At 44.2% G+C, this 22,902-nt stretch overlaps 1 protein-coding gene across 2 annotated transcripts in view; it reads left to right on the forward strand.

Moving 5' to 3' along the window:
* Positions 1-22,902, forward strand: part of RASGEF1C (RasGEF domain family member 1C) — a 72,084-nt gene that overhangs the window by 37,975 nt on the left and 11,207 nt on the right. For both annotated transcript variants that reach the window (XM_064724794.1, XM_064724793.1), the window contains 9 exons: positions 2,036-2,218; positions 3,835-3,957; positions 6,453-6,590; positions 11,015-11,227; positions 13,353-13,427; positions 16,689-16,784; positions 17,814-17,916; positions 18,017-18,096; positions 18,733-18,828. In XM_064724794.1, coding sequence (XP_064580864.1) covers positions 2,042-2,218; positions 3,835-3,957; positions 6,453-6,590; positions 11,015-11,227; positions 13,353-13,427; positions 16,689-16,784; positions 17,814-17,916; positions 18,017-18,096; positions 18,733-18,828 — 1,101 coding nt within the window. In that variant the 5' untranslated portion in view covers positions 2,036-2,041. The remainder of the gene's footprint in view (positions 1-2,035; positions 2,219-3,834; positions 3,958-6,452; positions 6,591-11,014; positions 11,228-13,352; positions 13,428-16,688; positions 16,785-17,813; positions 17,917-18,016; positions 18,097-18,732; positions 18,829-22,902) is intronic.

Consider the following 22,902-nt stretch of genomic DNA (forward strand, 5'->3'; position numbering starts at 1 on the left):
AAGCCATAACATAGAGAGTGTTAGAAGTAACAAATGGGATTTGGCAGTCCTTCCCATTTACTGCACAGAGTCTGAGCTATGTGCCACAAAAAGCAGCAATTACTTGCTCTCACAGCTTTATTAACAGGCACATCTGCACATTCATTAGAACTGGATGCTTCAACTTCCATCCTGCCTGGGATAGCATTTACATGTTCTGGTCCTTAAACTAAAATCCAACATCCAGTTTATTTTCCAGTCAGGGCAGGAATTGGTCAGGTTTGACATTTTGGTTCCTTTCTGTTGGTTGCAAATCCCAGAGGCAGCCTGTGTGAGGCTCCCAGGAGGAGATAAGGGATGGAGCTGCTGGCTCCAGGGGACGCTCCCTCCTTTGAAGGATGAAGTCACCCAAGTTCTGCTTGTAAAGCCTGATCTCCCACGGATGGGACTCAGCTCCCAGCCTCTCCCAGGCTCACAGCAGTGATTCCCTGCTCCTTGGTGGCCCTGAGCGGGGGGAGCAGATGGGCTGTGCCAGGCAGGGAAGGGTTTTTGCAGGAGAGACCTCACCAAGCTGTACCTGGAGCTGAGGCTGAGCTGCCTGGGTCACAGCACAGCTGCTGATATCCATGGGGGAGAAAGGCAAACTCCAAATTCTAAGCCAAATCCATGGGTCAGCTTTGGAAAAACGGTATGGGATAGTAAAGAAGCAGAAAAGGAGAGGGACCAGAATACAGAAAAGGGCAGAGGAATGTGTTAAAGCCCAAGGTGAGTGTGCTGGCTGTGTGTGCTGAGCCCTGGCAGTGCTGTCACCTGGCCCTTCTGCCATGGGAGATCTCTGCTGGCCCAGCAGGGCTCAGGGTGCAGATCTTGCTTGGCTCTGCTGCTCCTCTCTTATCTCTTTCCTATCCTCCCTTTTATGAGGTAAAATCAAACATGAAAACAAACAGTCATGTCACAGAGGGGTCCCTTGCTCTGGGTGATGCATTTGCAGACCTGGAAGCGAGCACACACTGTTCTTTTCCCATCCATGCCCTATAATGCTGCCTCTAGCTGAGAGGAGCAGCTTCCAGGGGGGATTTCAGAGGCAGCTGGAGATGCTTTAAAGCTCTCAGGGCAAAATCTCTCATCCCTCTGCAGCAATTCAAAAACAAAACAATTTTGCTCAACAGAGGAACATTCAAAGCTGATTGTAAGCCTCAAAATCAAGATGAAACCTAGAATGCAACCTGAAAAACCCAGATAACTGAAATATAGGGATTTGAATGTGGGCTGTGTGCTCAGAGTCTGCCTGGCCTCCTTTTCAGAAGTGCTGAGGACTGAGCAGCTCCAGTGAAAGCGATGAGTGCTCAGGACTTCTTTGAAACATTTATTTAGTACCTAAGTATAGATCTAGGACTGACTAACTTTGGGCTCCAAATATAGCTCAGGTGTCTGCCTTCTCACTCTCCCTCATTTCTCTTTTCCTTGCTATTTAATCTCTTCATCAGCTCCCACATTCTCTGTTTCCTCCAACTCCCTTCACTGTTCCATCCTCCCCCAGCTGACTCCTGCTCCCGTCTCCTCACTCACTGTGACACCTCTGCTGTCCCATAGCAGCCACAGGGCTGCAATCCCAAGCAAGCTCAGGGTGGCACCCCTTTTCTCTCCCTCACACCCTAAATTCTCCCTGCCTTGTTCTCAGTGGGGCAGAGGTTCAAACAAACTGCTTCATCCTGTTCAGGAACTGCTGAGGTCTGTCCCAAGTATCTCCCCTCTCCTGTGTGGGCCTGCCCAGAGATCGGTGAAAAGGGAATCATCACAGCCACCCTTGACTGGGGGAGCCCAAAGTAGCTGCCATCACTTTCTGGCCCAAAATCATAAATCAAAATGTTCCATTTTCTGTGTTCTGCCCATGCATCAGCCAGTGTCAGCAATGAGAGAGACACGGAGGTTATCAAGAAGGGATCGTGTTAATTTTGTGCACAGGGAGCTCTCATTAGTGGCTGTGTTGTTCAAATCAGCCAGAAGACAAATGTGGCTGTGGATCTGATGGATTTTGTCCCTGTCTCTCTTGCAGGAAGGCATGCCCCAAACACTGAGTTCTACCAGTATGTTTACCCCATGTGGCTTCAGCCCTCATCTACATTCTTCAAAAGAAGGTGAACAAGGAGGACTGATCTTCCAGGATGGAAACCTTACCTCAGCATCTCTGGATGCTCTAATCCAGCATCTGATACCTACCACTGATTACTACCCTGAAGTAAGCAATTCACAGTATAATAAATGGTTTAATTTTGATGAATTGGGGCAGCATTTTATGCAAAAGTGCAAATGTGTTAAATTTTGAATTAAGAGGGCTCATTTAAAAGCAGCATACAATTAAAGCTTGGTAAATTGATGCATTGCTTTAAATGCTGTTTCACTGCTCTGTAATTGTTCCCATGAAGAAGCAGATCCCAAAGATGATACTGCCTTTAAATAAGAGAACAGGGTTGGGGGGAGCTGTCGTGGTGATGAATTAGTGATGTAGCAGTTGGAGCTTTTCAAAAATAGCAGCGCTTCCCAGAGAGGTTTAGAGAAAAACTGAAGCAAAAAGCTCCCAAGTCTGAACTGGCATTAAATTAGCTGAGCTTCAGTGTCTGCTGAAGTCACCAGGTTTGCCTGTATGTACAGAGCATTCCCTTGGTGATGACAGAGATGCTTCTTCTGGTGGGTTTGTAATTTACCTGTATTGTATTCACAGCTTTACAGTCACTGGACAGCATAATCCAGATCCTAATCATTGCTCCATCAGTAGAAATTAAGTGTTTCCTCACCAAGAGTGTGAGGATCTAAACTGGAAGCAGGTTTATAGTCCTGCAAGCTATTGACTTCACTGGATTTTCAGTGGAATTCAGACATCCTCAGTGGAATTCAGACAGAGTTTGACTGGAAGACTTTTAAGTGCTAATATATCTCCATGGCTTGTATTTCAAAGCACAGAGGAACATTGACTTCTGGGTACTTGAGGAGACTGGGAAAGTTATCAATGCAGAGCAGGCAGCGTGTTTTAAATTACCCGGAGCTCAGTTTCTGATCAGCTAAAAATAAGTAATAAAGAAGCATCTCAATTAAAAAAAAAAAAGGAACAGAAAGGCAATAAAAATAGGTAATGGGCAGATCAGGCTGTGAGATTTTCATTAGGCAGTGCATGATATGTAATATTATACCTGCTGCTTGGGAGCATGGCTGGGGCTGGGGGAAAGGAGATAATTCAGGTGCAAGGATGCAAGGAGGGGTCAGGATGCAACAACTGAGACTTCATGCATGTCTTTTAAATTCACTGCTGGAATAATTTGAATAATCCAAGGATTTATCCAGCAGACCTGCTTCCCACAGCTTCACAGATGTGGAACTGCATATGATATGACTTGGCTGATAGAAATGAAATTTGGGGAGTTAATAAAATAAATGAAATATTGCTGAAAATAGGCTGGGTGATATCTGCAGGGCAATGTCAGCAAGATGTGGCTGATGTGGGGGTGTCTGCAGCTCCCAACCCAGTACAGCACAGAGATTCCTGCCCATTTAGCTGTACTGTCTCCAGCATCCTGGCTGGGCTGTCTCCTGTGCCTGGGCTTGCTCCTGCTTGCTCTCTTCACTGGATGTTTGCCCAGGGTTTAGGCAACCAAGGGCTGGAAGTGGATGCTGTGGAGGAAGGAGATGCTGCTGCTCCTGTGCCCGGTGTAACCAGTTCCAGGGTCAGGAATTGTTGTCTTTTAGTTCATAAAGGTCTTGCCGAGTAAAAATGAAAAAGCTGTCAAGTTCAGACTTTTACAGTCAATATTACCCACTGTGTAGCTGCTTACAGTAGATCTGCTTGTCCTTCTCCTGCAGAAAGCCTATATCTTTACATTCCTGCTGAGTTCCAGACTCTTCATTGAACCCCATGAGCTTTTGTCCCGGGTTTGTCACAAGTGCATCGAGCAGCAGCGGCTGGATGACCCCGTGCTGGACAAGGTTAGTTTATGTTTACAGCAGGAAAAATGTGAGGTGTTGTCAATGGGGAGAGGATTCTGGGGCTCTGCTCTGTGACCCTTGCCTCTCTTTAGATTGAATGAATGTTTCTGATAAAGGATTTGCACTGAGATCCTGCCATTGAGGCATCCTGGTATCCATGGCTGAGAGCAATGCTTCAGGCAGTAGTCACTTCAAATCTTCTTCTAATTTTCCCTTTCCCCCTGTCTCAGTCTTCCCAGGTGACTTTCCTTCTTAACTTCTTTAAGGCTCTGGGGAAGCCTGCAGGATGCAAGGAGGTAGGACATAACCCTCACACACTGTCCAGTGCAGATATCCACACACCACTCTCTCCCATTTTTACTTAATGTCCCTGCCCCTTTGCTTTCTTGCTCCTGGTACAGTGATATGTCCCCTTGGCCTTCCCTGTCACTTTGAGCACCATGTAACAGGGGTCAGGTGCCCAACACCCTCCTGCCCTGTGCCCTCAGAGCACCAATGGGGCACCAGGAATGGGCAGGAGCAGCTCTGGGGCCCTCACAGGTCATCAGAATGAGAAAATCCAAGCTATTCCTGCCTCAGCACTCTCCCCACTTTGCCCCAGGGACTGTGCAGCCTGGTACAATGTATGGGAGCACATGCAATCCCCTGGTAGTGCCACAGACAGTGCAGATGTGATGGGTACCACTGGATGCTGCTCAGGGCTGGATTCTGCCCAAGCTCTCCTTGCTGCATTGGTGAACACTTGGTTGGTGTGTTATCTGGAGCAGGAGATGCACTTTCAGAGCAGGGGAGAGGGACAGAACATGCATTTGTTGGAAATTTCCAGAAATTCTGAAATGGTTTTCAGGATCAGGCTTTCCAGCTTTGAAACTGTGAGTTTGGCATCAAATACTGAGTCACCAACATCTGTGCTTGTTTTTGCACAGGCAGCTGGTTCCATGGGCAGCAGGAGCTCTGCCTTCACTGTGCAGAGCCATTCTGCAGAATGCTCAGCAATCCCAGACTTGGGTTACCCATACAGTCAGTGTTAATAGAAATATCTGTATGGGGTGAACCATACAAAACAAGTTTTCTAAGGTGTGAGGTTCTGTTCTCCAATTCTATGACAGATACAAGTTTAGGAGGATTAAATGTGAGCATTGCAAAGTTTTGCTGCTCATTAAACTTATGAGAAATTAAAAACAATGTCTTATAATGAAGACTTATCTGCCTGAAGTTCATCTGGGTTTTGTAGCAACACTGGGCTGGTGGGACACAGCTGATTTTGTGCTCCTGAAAGTGGGGCTGATTTTGAAACTTTGTACACACACAACCTCCCATCCTATGTCCTGTGACTTACACAAAGTCCTCTCCATCAATTCATAATGCAGTTTACACAGCTGGAGCAAATGTCTCCCCAGACCTTTGTAGTTTCCAATAAAGCTTTCCCTTCAGCAGCCACCTGCTGGTCTTTGAGCCTGAGCTTAATGCTAGCTGACAGAGTTATTTTTAGAGATGTGGTTCATTGAAACCTGTTGTTGGTGGAAAGCTGAAATATGCATTTTGACCACCTTGGTTGAAAAACAAAGAGCCAGGGAGCTTAAGAGTATAATTTTTCTTGATTACAGGGTACACTTCAGCTGCAGTACATGGGGATGCAGAAGAAGGCTGTTTGTTTCAGTCTGTGTTTTCTGTAAATAAAAACGCAGTTTGTTTTTTAACACCATTTCCTTTTCACATAACAGAGGATGAAAGCTTTGGGAGCAGCCACACTGGCTGTCTTTTGAGACAACACTGATGCACCAGGTGTGCCATTCCCTGCATTTCCCTCCTTGCCCCATCCCAACTATTTCTACTGCCACATCCTCAGATAAATCTCCACCAGAAGTGGGCATCAGCTGTATGCTCTGTGAGTGTCCTTGTCCCATCATGACCTTGAGCTCATGTGGGAAGACAGCAACATTACCAGCAGCCCAGGTAAAGTTACAGAAGTGCTGCTGTTCTGTTCATCTTTTTAGTCATTGTGCATCTGCCACTGGTCATGAAGCAGTTTTTTTCATAAGGCCAGAAAGCAAAGGAGCAAAAAACTTCTTTGATGGTCAAGAAATTCAATACAGTTTTTCAGAGAAGGATGAAAATATAGAAGGGTTGTAAGTACAAAAGGGAAGAACAAATGGTTCAAATCAGCAAAAAGGCCAGATGTTTTAAAAAAAGGTATCAAGGTTGCACCAACAAAATGTCCATCCAACAATAAACAGGCCAATTGCATGTGCAGAATACTTAAATCTGCATGTAAAACAGGCAGTTGTGCATGCACCTGAGTTCTGGTACATTTTGCATGCCAAAATGTAATATTTGTGCACCACACTCTGAATGCATGTGTGCAGTTTTTGCAAGTGCAACACAAATGCCTTCTTTGAAAACCTGGCCCCACGTTCAGTGGCACACACAGTGAGAGGCTTTAATGAGTAAATATGTTTCAGTTCCTGTCCATCATTCAATGGTTTGCATTTCAGGCTCGAATCAGGAAATTTGGACCCAAAATCTTACAGTTGCTGACAGAGTGGACAGAGACATTCCCGTATGACTTTCAGGAGGAGCGGATGATTGGCCATCTGAAGGACATGATTCACAGGATAGCTCCATGTGATGAGGTGAGGATGCCTGACTTGAGATGTTCTGCTGAAACATTGAGTTCATTTTCCCACTTGGTTCCTCCTTTTCCTCTTTTTTCTGCAATCTGTTCCATGCCTCTTCCTGGATACTCCCAGACTTTTATTCTGCAATAATCTGTATTATCTTCCCTGAAATCCACACCTCTCTTTAGGTGCTCCTGGAGCAGTGAGCATTGGAATTTATCTCCTGCACATGGAATTGTAGGACAACAGCATTCCCATTTTGTAGAAGGAATATGTGAAGGCATAGCATAGACTGAATGTGCGGGTGACAACTCAAACAGCAGCAGAGCTGTGATCTCCCAAGGTCCAATCATAGAATCACAGACTGCTTTGGGTTGGAAGGGACCTTAAAGACCATCTTGTTCCACATCCCTGCCATGGGCAGGGACACCTTCCTCTAGACCAGGTTGCTTCAAGCCTGTTCGACCTGGCCTTGAACACTTCCAAGGGTGGAGCATCCACAGCTTCTCTGCTTCCAAGTTCTTATATTTAAATACTAATATTAGTGACATGTAGCTTGTCTGGGAGCATGGAGGTGGCAGGAGACAGCAGTGTGTGGCCTGCTGAGCACAGACTCAGGCTGGAGGTCTGTATGGTGCTGGGGTTCAATATGTGAGCTCTGTGTGTGGCACAGTGGGCCGCAGTGAATGAAGCCTCTGGGAGAGGCAAATTCAGGTGGGTGAACCCCGTAAATTAATTCAGAAACATTAAAAAGACCACAAAGTTCATGAAAATAATAAGCAAATAGTACACTGAGAGTCTCTAATTACTGCTAGGTTAACTGTGGGGTGTGGAAAAATTCAGTTCCACTGGCTGCATGAAGGCCTGGCCTCAGGCCACAGAGGGGTGCAGTCCAGCAGAACAACAAGAACTTACCCATGAGGATGAGAGAGAGAAGAGGGGAGAGAGGACAGAAGGAATTAGCAGGGCTGCAGCACAGCAGAAATGAAATTGGGCTCTCCCATGCACATGAAATATGAATGGAAACAGCTGCTCTTGGACTGGGCTGGCAGCAAGTCTGGCACTTCCAGGGAGCTGTAGGCTGGCATGGATTGACTGCCTGGCCTGGGAGAGAAGGGGTAGGACAGGGAAGCTGTGAGACACGGTGGAGGTCAAGGCAACAAAAAAACTCAGAAAGAGCCAAAGTGGCTGTAGTTCCATTAAGCAGAGTAGTAGAATTCCCTCAAGGGAAAGAGGCAATGGACTTGCTCCTGGCCAGCCACAGCAAAAGATGCCTCGCAGCTCTTCAGCATCAGGAGTGAGGGAAACCCGTGCAGACCCTCCAGAACTGTGTCCACAGTTTGTGTCCACCAAAGGGTGGAGAGCAGGGACTTAGCATGTGCTCTTTAACAGCAGTAGTTGCCCTGGTGAAGAATCACAAATGCTATAAATTAACTTTCTGCATGCAAAGCAGGGGTTTGTTTGCCTAGCCTGAGCAGGCAGTGCCCACCTTTGCTCTGGAGCGTGCACAGCTGTGTACAAATCCTTGTGGGTGCCCTGGGGGGCCTCAGACTACATTAGTTTCAAATCACTGTTTCTCAGATATTACTAGGCACTGTAATTGCAAGTGATTATGTCGGAGCAAGATCAATAATTAATTTAAGAAACAGCTCATATCCTCCAAATGCAAATTTCCTTTAAGGGACAGCACAGAACAGTGATGGTGACCATTAGTTTTTTTGGAAGGAACTTGCTCCTATTGTGAACCACAGAAGTTAAAGACTGAAAGATTTGTGATGTCATCCAGTCCATGTAGGTCAGTGCAGGATTTTCCCCTGCAGTGTCTGCTCCTGTTCTTTGTAGAGTCCACTTTCTGAAGGCTGCGATGTGCTTATAAAGGTGTCCATGCTGAGAAGCATTTCTTAGTAAGTGCTGTGATTTGCATTTAGAGTTAGAAATTTTAATTAAAATTTGAGCTCCTAAGCCACCTGCTGAGGCCTGCTGTCTTCAGAGGAACTTTCCTAGTTAAGAACGAAACATTTTCTTTAAATATTAAACAGTAGTGTGCTTCTTTTGACTGTTAATGTGGCAGGGAAGTGAAATTGGTTGATAAGTCCAGCATGCAGCCCCTGTACAGTGGGGGGTCACTTTGTGGCAAGATAATTACCAGCACATTGAAGGTAATGAACAATGTTGTTTTCAGTTAGTGGATGTGGTTTAAAGAAGGCAGGAAAGGCTTTTAGAAAGGCAAAAGCAGGATTTTTAAAAAAATTTTTTAATTTCTCTCTCAATATGCACAGAAAAAGCTTTCTAAGCAAGGGTGCACCCAACTGATTTCCAGTGAGTCTCTTCAAGAGCTCTGATTTCTGTGTAATTGTTTGTGTCCTTTCAGTGCATCTCTTTTTTTTCATTCTTTATTATGTGGTTGGCTTACCTGAGTCTTTCTTTACTGTTGTCTGTATCTATTTTTTGGTGCCATATTCCCTACAAAATGAGGTGAAACTAGATCTCTTGATAAAGATTTATTGAAAGACTTGCTAATATGCATGTCTTTCAAGCAATTTTATGCAGCTTTTTGTCCAAACTATGAAGAATTTGATACTGCATAGACATGGCTGGTCCAAGATTTTTCTTCCAAACTCCTTTTAGAAAGAGGAGCTGTGTTTCCAGCCAAGTCTTTTAGCCCGATGTTTTTTATTGATTAGAAGGTTTGGCTTTCAGTGCTGTCCCCCACTCCCAAAATCTGAGTTTCCCATTTACAAAATAAGTTCACAAAATGCTAGAAATGTCAGATATTTGAGTTTTCAGTAAAAAATCCCACTGTGTTCACAGAGCTTAAAAAGCTGTGTTGAGATTTGCAAACACACCTGGATGTGAAACAGAGCAATATTTAGATGGTGGTCAGTAGTTTGGATCCAGAACAGTCTTTGTTAATCAAAAGTGTGACCATCTGTTGGCATGAGGATTTACATGAAGAAGGCCTTTCCTGGAGCTAGTATACATCAGTAACAGATAAAACCTGAAGGAGTGGGGCTTTCCTCAGTCAATTTTCACTCCACCTTTGGGATTTGATTCCAAACACATTGTGTGTTGTCATTGTCCCTCCTGCCTTCTGGGTACTTCCTTCATTTCAGACTTAACAGCTGTTTTACAGAAAAGAGCCTGACTTATCCTGCTCATCTGGTGCATGTTCTAGCCCAGCTCAAGGGAGCATCTTCCTTAAATTAAAGGAGAGCAGTATGAGTCCAAGAGAGCAGTGTGAAACCTTTTGTTAGAAAAGCTGCACCAAAGTAATGAAGTTTGGCAGAAGTTGAAGCACTTTGGATGTTCTAAAGGTCTCCAGCCTTTCCTACCCTGTCATGAAGACAGAGTAGATGTGAGAAGTTATTCTTCACTGTGAAGTAGGAGGAGGTGCTATCTCCAAGGTGCAGATTGGATTCTGTGCAGCTGAGAAGAACACTGCCTCTGGTTTCTGGTCCCTCGAAATGTGAATCACTGAAAATGTGAATGCTGTCAATGCCTAACACTGAAGACTACCCACAGCCTGCAAAACTCTGAACACAAGGGCTGGATCTAACCATGGGATTACTTCCCAAAAGCTCACTTGAGCTGCATCCAGCTTGGGACACAGGTGTGTGCTGTTCTTTGTGGTGAGGCACAGTCTAGCCAAGGACATTTCCAATTAACGTTACCCTTAAACCCACCCAGTAGTTCTGTTATCTCAGTTTTGTGATGTCTGCATCTGTCAGTCATGAACAGTTGAAGTAATTTCCTTCTGCCCATCCTCCATGGGCAGAGACTCCACTCATTGTCTGTAAAGAGTTGCTCCAGCTCTGAAAACAACCTGGGCAGGTTGGTAATGATGATCCTGCTGAGCACATGGCTGTGCTTGGAATACAATATGAGCTTCCTTCAGTAGCAATTAACATTTGGATATTAAATACTCAAAGCTACACAATGCTCCAGCCACTCCAGCTGGGTAGCAAGCAGCTGCAAGCTCCTTCTGCATTCAGGTCAAAAGGATGGAGAAAATAGCATTAGAAACATTTCTTATTCCTAATAAATAAGAGGTGACAAAGCAGCATTAACAGGTAGAGTTCTCAGCCAAAGTGCAGCTGACATAAAAGATAGGTACCAAAAGCTGCTGTGCTCCAGAAAGCTGCAGAAACTCATGTGGTAGCATTGCCTTTCCTCTGAGCCTGATGTTGGCAGCAATCTGGAATATCAGTGCCAGCCCAACCCACCAGTCCTGCCTGCCTCTCCTCTTGATTGCAGTCTCTGTGTCCAGAGCACAGAATTGTAATTAAGCCAACTGGTTATTCTGAAATAGGCTTGTTGGAAATAAAATGGTAACCTGTTGCTGCCTTAGGAGTATTTTGCAGAAAGGAAAATTCAGCACAAAACCCCACTCCAATGTCAAGTTTTCTGGGTGGCTTATGTTTCTCTCCCTGTCTCTCCAGGCTTACTGGAAAAAGATGAATCAGCTTTTGCAAGCCCTGAATCAGAAGCTTGCAACCCTCAGCCATGGGCAAGAAGGGATCGTCAAGATCAGTACTGCTGTCTCTGATAAGCTGGTTGCCTTTAAAACTAAACCTCCATCAATTCAGAGAGAAATCCTGAGTGTCTGCAGTGACCCTTACACCCTGGCTCAGCAGCTGACACATGTGGAGCTGGTAAGTGGGAATGGTTCCCAACTTCTGCAGCCAGAGATGTTATTTTCAGCCATCAGCTGCTAAGTATTCCAGACATAACCAAAAAATGTCTGCACTGCTGCAGCATATCCCATGCTGTATCAGCACTGCAGCAGGAGGCAGGGTTTGACAGGCTGAGAGATGCTTGGGAAGAAAATTATATATCAGTGTCCCTGTGCAGCTTAGAGCAGGTCACTGTGCTTCAGCTTGCTTATTTGTGAAATGAGAATCTATCCCAGCAAAGTCAAGTCCCAGGAATGTCACTTCTATAAGGTGCTCAGAGCCTCACAAACTCTGCAGGTGCTATTGAAATGGTAATTTATAAATGACCATTTATAAATGGCTGGTCATTTATAAATGACCTTTATAAAAGGCTGGTCATTAAACCTTTTATAAATTTGGAAGAAATTTTAGCAGTTCACACCCATTTCTGCAGATACACAAAGCTGTGTGTTGTCTGATGTGTCTTTCATTCTTCGCTTTGGGATTCTGTGCATGGACATATCAGGGTGTGCAGACACCAATCCCACAAATTCCTGCTGTTCCCCCTTTGCTGGGCTGCAGTCTGCTCCCAAACAGGCTCTTGTGTGAAAAATTGCAGTGCTGGAGGCTTGGTTGTGCTGCACACCCTTCTGCCAGGGTCAGGTGCTCCCCACAGAGCTCCTGGATGTGCACAGAGAACATAAAACATTGCTGCCATCTGCAGACCTCTCCTTGCTCTGGTGCCCTGCTGCCCGCCCTCCTTCCCTCTGCTCAGCATCAGGGGAAGGATGGGAAAACAAAACATGAACTGCACTGTGGATTGGAGTGAGTAGGAGGAAATCAGAAATTCAGATTTCTGATGATAGTTTATATTCTGTTTGTCAAGAAGTGGAATGGATAGTTTTCCGAGCACACAGCTTTGGCTCTCTTTCCTTTATATAACTTAAACCAGAGAGCAGAAGTCCTTTTGCATGGAGTTTTTCCTTGCTTTTGGTTTTTTCCTCTTCCACAGTGCAGCTGTCTTCCAAGGGGAAATTCCCTCTAACTGAGGCATCACTGCCTTTTTAAAAGAGATGCAGCTAGAGATTTTAATTCCACTGTACTGTAATCAATTCTCTCTACTTTCTCTTTCATTGCTATGTCTGATATATCAAGTGCTCTGCACTGAAACTGCCTGATGCTTATTTGTTAGTAAGAATTATTTGATACTTATTTAAAACAGTTATTGATTTGTAAGAGCCCTATACAGTTATCAGTGTTTGCATGAGAGGCCCAGAGAGAAAGCATAGGGCTAGACATTTTCCCTTGACCAGAATTACCATTTATTTTATTGTTGCTTGAGTATTCTAAGTTTGGATTGTAGGAATTACAGAATATCTCCTCTGAAATACGTTTATGGCCTACAACCTACTGAAAATATTTAATTTTTCTAATAAACACATTTAAGGAGAATGAAAAGCCTCCAGCAGGAAGGTCAGTGTGTTGTTAGAGCTGCCACATTTTTTCAGGAGCTGCTGGAGGTGGCCTCTCTTTTACTGAGAGAGATTTGGATACTTTATTTATTCTTGTTTTGCTTAGTGCCTGGGACACTCTCCAGTGTAAGCAAAGCCTTTAATGTCATCCTCAGTGCCTTCCTTCCCCAGTGACCCAGAGCCATCAGCTGAGGGTCAGTGGCAGGAGCCAGGGCAGAGCACTGGCTGGGCTCTGAGCAATGGGATGCTGTGGGGTGCTGTGGGATGCTGTGGGGTGCTGTGGACTCCAGATAAGAGCATTTTCTGCCATTGGAACAGCTGGAGAACAATTTGGCTTTTGAGTGATGCTGGACCACAGCAGGTCTGAGGGAGCACCACACAGAACTGATGTCTGCTGGCTCCCTGTGCATCCAGCACAGTGGAGGGGACTCTTACTGTGGCTTGTCAGTATTTATTCTAATTTTCATCTTTCTGCTGACATAGTTCTAATTGTTGTTATGAATTTTAATGTCCAGTTAGTTGGCTGTGTACCAGCTCAGTGACACCACTCAGAGCTGACAGAAAATGATGCTGTTTTATCAAGAGAAGCAGAAGATATTCTGGGGTGCTTTCTTATTTTTCCCTCTCTCTTCCCACTCCCCTACCCTCAACAGGAAAGACTGAGTCACATTGGACCTGAGGAGTTTGTGCAGGCATTTGTCCATAAGGACCCTCTGGATGGCACCAAGGTATGGTTTGGTTTCTCCGCACACAAAGTGTCTCCTGTGGCCACAGTTTGTGCAGTTGTGATGAGGTCCCCAAGAGCAGGGACACAATCTGACATGGGCCAGGCCACTGGTGGCCTGTGTTGCCACGGCCAGGATGGGAACCTGCTGGCAGAGCTGACACTGGCAGGTCACTGCTGACACACTGGCCACCACCCTGCTGTGCTTTCAGGCTTGTTCCTCCCAAGCTCTTTGAGCGGGACAGATGCTTGTGGCTGTGCACAGCCAGGGAATGTCTGCTGCTCTGGTGGAGGGCTGAAGGCTCTGCGTGTGATGTAATGGCCTCAGTGTGTGCCCAGACACCACAGCCATGAGTCAGTGAGTCATGAATCAACTCCTCTCTCTACACAATAACCCAAAGCACCACAGGGAACGGAGTGCCTGATCAGGGCTTCATCCAAAGGCTGTGAAAGCCACTTGGAGTCTTTTCATGATTCCACTGAGGTTTGAAGTAACATTTTAGTGAGTGCCTCAATAAGGAAAGAGGCTTCCTAGCTGGAGAGGGAGAGTCAGAGATTTCACATGCTGTCTGAAAAGAAAGGATGGAAAATTCTTGCCCTGAACTGTGTATACATTCCCACTGAGATCATCAATGGCTGAATTTCCTCATTGGATCCTCAATGATATCAGGAAGACCTGTAGTGTTTGTAGTGCTGCACAAAGAGCACCAGAATAGCTTGTAATGGTGTAAATAGGGATGGATGGATGGATGGATGGATGGATGGATGGATGGATGGATGGATGGATGGATGGATGGATGGATGAAAAGTGCAACATTGGGCCCTTTCCTTCTTGTCTTGGACTTGTGGAGATTCTGCAGTTTGTTTTAGCATGAGGGAAATAGGCAGAGATGGAGTTCCAGGCATTCTGGGCATTGATCACATTCCTTAAAAAGGAGCTCAAAGGCAGCAAATGTGTGTCAGAAACACAAGTACCAAACCAGCCACAGTGAGATTTGGAGCTTTTCTACATGTTTTATGTGGTTGATTTAGCAAAGCTTCTGTGCCAAGATATAGCCCAGGGGGAGAGCATTGCACACACAATCACAAAATAGTTTAGGTTGGAAAAGACCTTCAAGATCATTGACTCCAACCCTTAACTCAGCACTGCCAAGGCCACCACCATACCATGTCCCCTGGTGCCACATCCATACATTTTTTGAACATTTCCAGGGATGATGATTCCATCACTTTCCTGGACAGCCTGTTCCAATGCCCAACCCTTTCAATGAAGAAATTTCTCCTAATATCTAATCTAAACCTCTTCTGGCACAACTTGAGGGCATTTCCTTTTGTCCTGCTGCTTGTTACTTGGGAGGAGAGACCAGCTCTACAACGTCCCTCCATGGAGCTGTGCAGAGCAAGGTTCCCCCTCTTTGTCTCCAAGCTGAGCTCCCTCAGCTGCTGCTCCTCAGATTTGTGCCCCATTCCCTTCCCCAGCTCCTCTGCCCTTCTCTGGACACATCTTGGGACAAAGTAGCACAAACCTTATGTGGAGTCATATTCCCTGACCCATGGAGAACATCCCTGTCAGACACAGGGAGTTGGCTCAGGTCTGAATTCCCTCCAGCTGGAGATCATATTAAACAGCTTTCTTGCGTGAGGGCTTCAAAAGGCTTCGCTTATGAATGTTTATCAAGCATTCTGAGCTGCAGATGGAAGATGCTTGGGAGGTGCTAAATATTGCTGCCATTTATAAAGCTTAACCTTTAAAAAGCTGTCTGTCTCCACTTCACTGTTGCACATTTTTCACAAGTTTTGCGTTATTAGCTCTAGCTCTTACACCCTGGCACAGGACAGCAGTTCTGAGATGGAAATACCATTTTCAGAACAAAACCTGGGGTTTGTGTACTTTTTGCTGTAATAGGAAACCAGAAACAGAGCACATGAAAAGCAGCTGTTATGGTTAGACTGGGGCTGATGTGGGTTTCCTTTGGGTTTTTGATATTTACATGCTGCTTGCTAACATTTACTTTTGAGATGCTTTAAAAATACACTTTTATTGTGTTTGTAGTCTATTCATAAAGTGGTTCAGAATTTCAGTCCTGGTAGGCTTTGCTCCTCCATAGCATGGCACTGTGATTTCTGTTCCTAAACACATCTGTATACAGAATCACAGGTGAATATTTTCTTACTTTGAGTTACCTTGGGAATCATATTAAACCACATTTCCAAAGGGGTTCTTAGTCACTGATCTACCTTAGATAATATGGGTGATCCCATTGGCATTATTGGATCTTTGCTTATGCATTATGATTTTCCTCTTAGTGGCATGTGTTTATGGTACCTCTGGGAAATGATGGTCCTAATAAAACAAAATCAGTATTCTCTGGTACCCTCTAGTGGATGTTCCTGAATGTTCAGACAAATCTCTTGAACTTGAGAGCTGTGTGTCCTAGATGGATTGTCTAAGAGTTTAAAGCTGGGCAAAGCACTTGAATTCTTACAATCCCAAACAACATTTTCAGACTGTGTGAACTGCCCTATCACTCCTCTGAAGTCAAATTTTCTGTTGATGACAAAGGAAGTGGAAAAATTCAGCCAAGTATCTGCTCACATAGCCTGTATCAGTTATGAGAATTTATGTTCAGTTTTATATAAATAAGTGAAAAATATGCTTCTTGTAATGGCTCTTATCAGTGAAGTGCCTCTGGCATAGGAGTGACCTGTTCAAACACAGCCATCCAGGCAGAGCTGGATGCTATTTTTCTGAAACCTTACTAAGGAAAATAGTGGGGTTTTTCCACAAAAAAAATCAACCAGAACTGTTTTCTCTTGTTTATCTCTTGTACACTTCACTAAATTCTGTTCCCTCCCCTCCAGAAAAGGGCTGTGGGGGATTTTATTTACTGAGGTGGAGGAAATCCTGGAATCAAAGGCACAAACTGAGCCTGCTGTGGAAGATTGTGCCTGTCTTATTTTGTCTGCACGTCCTTGTTGATGTCAGAATCCTGCAATGCCTCAGCTGTTTGTATCCCAGTGAACAAGGGCCAGTGCAGTCTCTCAGGGAACACTTGCTGCAGGCAAAATGGGGCTGTTTTCTGGACACCAGTGTGAATTGTACAATGTGACACACACAGGATTTTTAAAAGGGACCCTTTAAATGAATAGTCTTCCATGAGTAAGAGAGAGATGTGGCCAGCAATTACCTTTGTGCAGTATTTATCTTAGTGATCAGGTCACTGACTGGAACACAGTTATATTTTCTGTGCTTTTTTCCCCCCAGACTTGTTTCAGTGAGCAGAAGAAGACAAGTAACCTTGAGGCCTATGTGAAATGGTTCAATAGACTCTGCTACCTGGTAGCAACAGAAATTTGCATGGTAAGTTACAAGTATGTGCCATGTTTTACTACATACCTGAAGAACCACTCTGAGATTTTATATTAATAAGCAATCCTGGAGATTTATTTCTTATGACCCAGCTAAGCATCTGATGGTAAGTTTTAGTAGCGTTGCACTTGCAGAAGAGACCTGATAAATGACAAACATATTGCAAAACAGAGGTGGTGGCACACAGGGGAATGCACTGTTCTCTTGATGTAGTAGGAGCACAGTGTGGAATAATGAACCCTGCAGGGAAAAAGAGAGGAAAAAAATGCCTTGAGTTATCCTGTGAGATTTCAGCCAGCAAAGATTCTAGCAGAGCCCTATTTGTTATCTGTCATCCCAAAGATCTGCTGTGTGTGTGAATTCCCACTGCACAGCTCTCTGTCCTGCTGCCCATTAGTGTGGCTGTGGCTGTTGTTTCTTAACTTGTAGTGGTTTTAGTTTGCTTAACTCGGTCCCATCAAAATGAAATTCATGCTTTTCTCTTTGGAAAGGGAATGAAAGGGAGGAATACTAATAGTTGAAAGAGCCTAGATAGCCTGTGACACATAAGAATTGCCATTTGAAGATCATCTTTGGAATCACAAGTTAGGGTGATTCCAGTCGAATTGATATGTGTATTTAAAATGCTTTCATTTGGTGTGGCCTATTTCTAAAGGGACAGGAGAGGGGAAAGGGATTAATGCAATGAAACAAGGTTTTTCTGAGACAAAGATGCTGCTGTTACAGGGGTGTGAAATCCTGCCCTTGGAGAAGTCTGTGCTGATGAACCCATGCACTGAGACAGTCACTGGGGCTGGGAATTGCTGTGAATTTCTTCTGTGTCACTGCAGTGAAAGCTTTGATTTCAGAGGCTGCCAGTCACCAGCATCCCCTGGATTGCTGGAACAGAATTAGGGCCAGTGACTGAAAGCAGATGGCCCAGGCTGTGCATGAAGCCACACTATGCATGGAACAAATGCTTAGGATGACCTCCAATTCTGCATATGCTCATTACAGAGACTCATTTATTTTAATTTACAGCCTGCAAAAAAGAAACAGCGAGCACAAGTCATCGAATTCTTCATCGACGTTGCCCGAGAGTGCTTTAACATAGGGAATTTTAATTCACTGATGGCAATCATTTGTAAGTACAGCTTCTAACCAGGTCCTCCATCAGCTGTCACAGCTGAAAAAGCAAACCCAGCTCTTATCAATGGCTCTGTTTTTTTCTCTCTCACTCATAGCTGGAATGAATATGAGTCCAGTTTCCAGGCTAAAGAAGACTTGGTCAAAAGTGAAAACAGCCAAATTTTTCATTCTGGAGGTAAAAAAAAATTGAATTCCTGATGCACTGCTTTAATTATATTCAGGATATTTTTGTTTGGGAATTTTACATTTTTATCCAGATGTGAGATGTTTGGAGACATATTTCACAGGCAGAGAGCCTGATTCTAAGCTGAAATATGCTAGGGGTAGTGAGGAGGGTGTAAAGCTGATGATATATAAAGGGAATTCAGAGTACTCAAATAAATAAAAGGAATTAAAATAACCCCAAAGTATGAACCTATATGCACACCACAGTGCTTCTACTGATACATGTTTTGTTTGGCCATGGGCACAATGCTGATGCAAAGCTCCCAACCTATACCTTGGAGGTTGAGTGAAGACCCCACAATATTTTTCATTGAGAATTCCAGGATTTGGCACACACAGAATGTGTAGTGCTCATTCTTCACATAAAAGCTCAGTAAGCTGTCAGTAGAAATATCAAAGGTATAAACAGCCATGGACTGTAGACCTCTCATTGCATCCTTGGGGCTCTGCAGGCATGTGGATTTTGAAATGTACATTTTGAAGATGGAGGCTCTTCTCTGCTCATGGTTTGCTACAACTGAGTGTAAAATTGTCTTTAGAGGGCCCAGGCTATTTTCTAACCAGCTGTGTTGTTTTGTGCATGTAGCACCAGATGGACCCTACTGGAAACTTCTACAACTACCGGACAGCGCTGCGTGGGGCTGCCCACAGGTCCCTCACCGCTCACAGCAACAGGGAGAAGGTGGGTGTGAGCACAGCCCATCCCTCCCAGGGCTGGGGATAGGGTTTGCAGGGAAACTCTGACAAAGGGAAAAATGATGAGGAGGGCTCCATCTTATCAGAAGGCTAATTAATTACTTTATTATACTATATTATTCTATACTATGTTACACTATATTTCATTACATCTAAACTGAATCTGCCAAGCACTCAACTGCACACAATTGCAGCATCTCGTGACTGTCAGCTGACAGTCCTGACACACACACCTGGATTCAAGTGGTCAGTGAATCAAAACACACCAGAATCCAATTATCAATTCCCTTCAGGTAAACAATCTTTTACGATGCATTCTTCCACTTGTGAACAAACACAGGTGCCATAAATGAGATAAGAATTATTTTTTCTTTCTCTGAGGTTCAGAGAACGTGAAACCCAGAAATATTCTTGGGAAGAATTGTGCATTGCTTTTCTCTGTGAAGAGAAATGTGGTGACAGTGGGGTGCATTTCTGCTGGGAGTCAGTGGCTCCAACAATTAATGCAGGTGCTCTCCTCCCTTCCATGGGTCACTGGTGCAAGGCCTGTGTGCTTCAAGATGCAACCAGAAATCTAAAATGTGGGGGGAAAAAAGTGATTGAAAGAGTCTGGATAGGATCAGAGCAAGTCCTTGTGGACTTGCTGTCAGACATTGGGAGGGTTAGAGAGGGCAGGGCACACACCATGGAGAATTTTGCTGCAAGTGTCTCTACATCCCTGGAAAATTCACACTTAGATTGATAAATCTGATGGAACAGGCATTCCAGACTGAAAAGACTTTTATTTTGGTGATGGAGCAGGAGCCTAGCAGAGGCAGGTGGAGCTGTGCTTTGTTAAACTGTGCCCCAGGCTCTGGCACAGAAGCCCCCATTGTGAGATGTGTGAGGTGAGATGGAGAGCAAAGGGCACAGCAGTGGAGGCGAGGTGGATCTCCATTTACATTAGGAAAAGATGAAGTCCTGCAAGGGAGTCTAGTCTAAATCCATTGCAGCAAATTTGGGGTGATATTCTGTCCTGGTGAATTTTCATTTCATGTGGTTGTCGCTGCCATCTCAGTGAGCAAGAACTGAAGTGTTTTATCAAATGTTCATGGCAGATGTGGAGCTTTCTGACATGTCACTGATGCTGCAAAAATCAGATTGACAAGGTGTTAGAGTGTAGGATCCTCCTGGTTTGTGCCCCAGTATGTTTCTTGTAAATTTTCTTATTCCTTCATTCAATTATTTATTTTTTGGTATGTGAAAAAAGGTGTGTGTTTTACACTGCAATTGCCCATAGTCATAAATGGGTAATCTCTGCACTAAGCATGGCAGAGCTAAAGTAGATGCTGCATGAACAAGCACAGTATGGAATTTAGTATTCATTCACTAGAGGAGCCCAGCCAGATGCTAATCTCACACCCCTGTAAATTTGATGTAAATCTGCTGAAGCTAATGGAATCTCACAGCATTTACAGTGAAATGAGATCAGCATCTGGTGGCAGGCTGACTCAGCTGCAATGGGAGTGCACTGAAAAGCACTTCTCTATGCAAAGGAGGGATCATTTGGATGTGTGTGACTGGAAAAGCAATTCTTTCAACTCTCACACACTGCAGTAAGGACCTGTCAGTCTGAGATGCTTTTGCAGTTTAGCTCTTCTGCAGCCATCATAGATATTCAAACCAGTTGCTTTATTGTTTGACTTAATTTCCTGTGAAGTTAGCAATCTCTGTCATATCTCTACCCCCAGATGGTTAATACTGATGGCAGAGAGGTTATTAGGCTGAAAGGAATCTATTTTACATCAGAAAAAGCCCATATTCTGTTTTCCTCGTGTAGACAACATCAGTTGAGGGAAATGCTCCAGGATATGATTTGGTAGCTGCTCATACTGGGTATTTTACAGTGTCAAATACAGCAGATCATGTAATGCTTTCTGTAGGATTAAGGAATTTTGTTTCTTTTTATAAGCAAGACCATAATTTATTTGTTTTAATGAACTTGAACACATCCAAAAAAACATGATGACTTCTTTTTGATAGATGGTACATTGTTTCTTGGCAAACTCATAGCAAAGCTCACTCTGAAGAAAATTTTTATCTTCAAACTGAATTGTGCTTGCAGAGGGTGTACTGGTTAGTAAGCAAGTCTGGTTTTGTCTGTGCAGTCAAATGACCTGTGACAGCTCCAAAATGAAGTCATTCCACTGGGAAACTCTGCATTGTACTCATGGCATAGCTCTGGCTTTGAAATGTTGGGAGTGTGTACAGCACAGCACTGTGTGTTGCTGCTGCCTGATACTGTGGAGCAAGAACAAGTCAGATCTCATTAACTGTCTTCTTTCTGCAGGAGGCAATTGTCCTTCAGCATGTGGGTGGGTTGGATGGCATGGAAGTGGGATAAAAATGGAGAGAAATATGAGTTTCTGGCACCAACCCAGGTTTTATGCTAGCAAAGTGCCTGGAATGAAGCCAGTGTTAGAGTATAATTGTGACCACTTTTGTTGTTTATCCTACAGAAATTTGGAAAGCAAAACATACAGGGTAATATATTTTTATTGGGAAAATAAATGGTGACCAAAATACAGCAATTCCATGGAAATGTGTAGAGAATTGGTATCCTTGGTTATGTCTTTTAGCACCTTTTGGATGGGATGAGAATGAGCTCTGCCATGTTCTGAGCTGACTGGGGGCTCTGTAGCTGTATTACCCTGGCATCCAGCCCACATTTGTGTACCTTTCCTCTCAGCAAGGCTTTTCCTTCATGTTTAGTACCACTAATGGTGCTGACCTTTCTCCCAGGCAGTGGAGCAGACAGAACAAGCTCACATCTGCCTGCAAAAAAAAAAAATGTAGACAGAATCTGGCAGTGATTTCTAGCTGGGGATCAGTGTCTGGCTCCAAGTCTCTGTATATTCCCACCTTTTGAGACCACACTGGTTACAGAGTCATCATCATTTTTGGTAGAAAACAAACAACACAGAGTGAGTTGTATTCTTTACTCCAGGTTGATGATCTAGTTTGGGTAATATGAAAATAAATCCTGAAATACATTTAGCTCAGTTTGACTAGAAATTGTTCCACCTGATCTTAATAGGAGGGCTCAGCATTTTGGGAGGATAAGGCTGTGCTTTGTTTTCATTCCTGAGTTTTATCAGTGGAATGTATCAAGATAAGTATCCAGTGGCTCTTGGGGCATCAGTCCAGGCTTTTTTATGGCTGTTTGCAGTGACATTACAGAGTTTATCTGTGTCTGTCCCATGAGAAAGCCAGCAGAATGCAGATCTTTAAAATTTAGCTAGAACAGAAATTGGCTTCCATTTTCACAACACCCAGTGGCAGTAGCTTGTGGACTCCTTGCCTCAGTGTTTTCACTTCTATGGCTTGTTCACCCTCACTGGAGCATCACAGCACTGTAGTATTCCATGTAGACTGGAAAATAACAGCTGCCAATCCTGTTCTGGGTCCATTTCCTATCCTGTTACAGCTGATGTACAGCATGAGGTGGAATAACATTAATGAGATGGAATAACATTAAATACTTAACTAAAGGATTGCTCTCTTGGCTGTTCTTGCTTATAATGAGGGCTCTTTAGCTTTGGTGCTGCTTAACAAGCTCCAGCTCAGTTAATATACAAACAGACCAGTGGAAACATCTGGGCACTGCCATGCAGTGTGTTTGCATTTGTGTTCATGGTGGTTACGTTTGTATTTGATGGTTTAAAAGACAGACACTGCTGCCACAGGAAAATGCTCACAGTGGCAGCTGCTGACCTTCAGCTCAAACCCCCCAGGCAGCCTTTTGCTGTCCCAGTGTCACTGCTGGAGAGGGGGGCAGTCTCAGGTTTGACTGTCAGCTTTCGTGGACTGGTCCTTTGTGTTATCTTTCTTTTCCCTTTGAGCTGTGAGACAAAGGACCCTGAGAGAGTCTGCTTCACTCTGCATTTCTGCTGAGGTTGAGGATGCACTTCAGGAGTGCTACTGCTGCTTCCTGCTGTAGAACATCTGGCATAAAATTTATTTATTAACCCTGCTTGTAATTCCATCAATTTCAAGAGTCCTACCCAGACTTCTTTTATAG

This window comes from Zonotrichia leucophrys, chromosome 13 (genome assembly GCF_028769735.1).
Source record: "Zonotrichia leucophrys gambelii isolate GWCS_2022_RI chromosome 13, RI_Zleu_2.0, whole genome shotgun sequence".
Lineage (NCBI taxonomy): Eukaryota > Metazoa > Chordata > Aves > Passeriformes > Passerellidae > Zonotrichia > Zonotrichia leucophrys.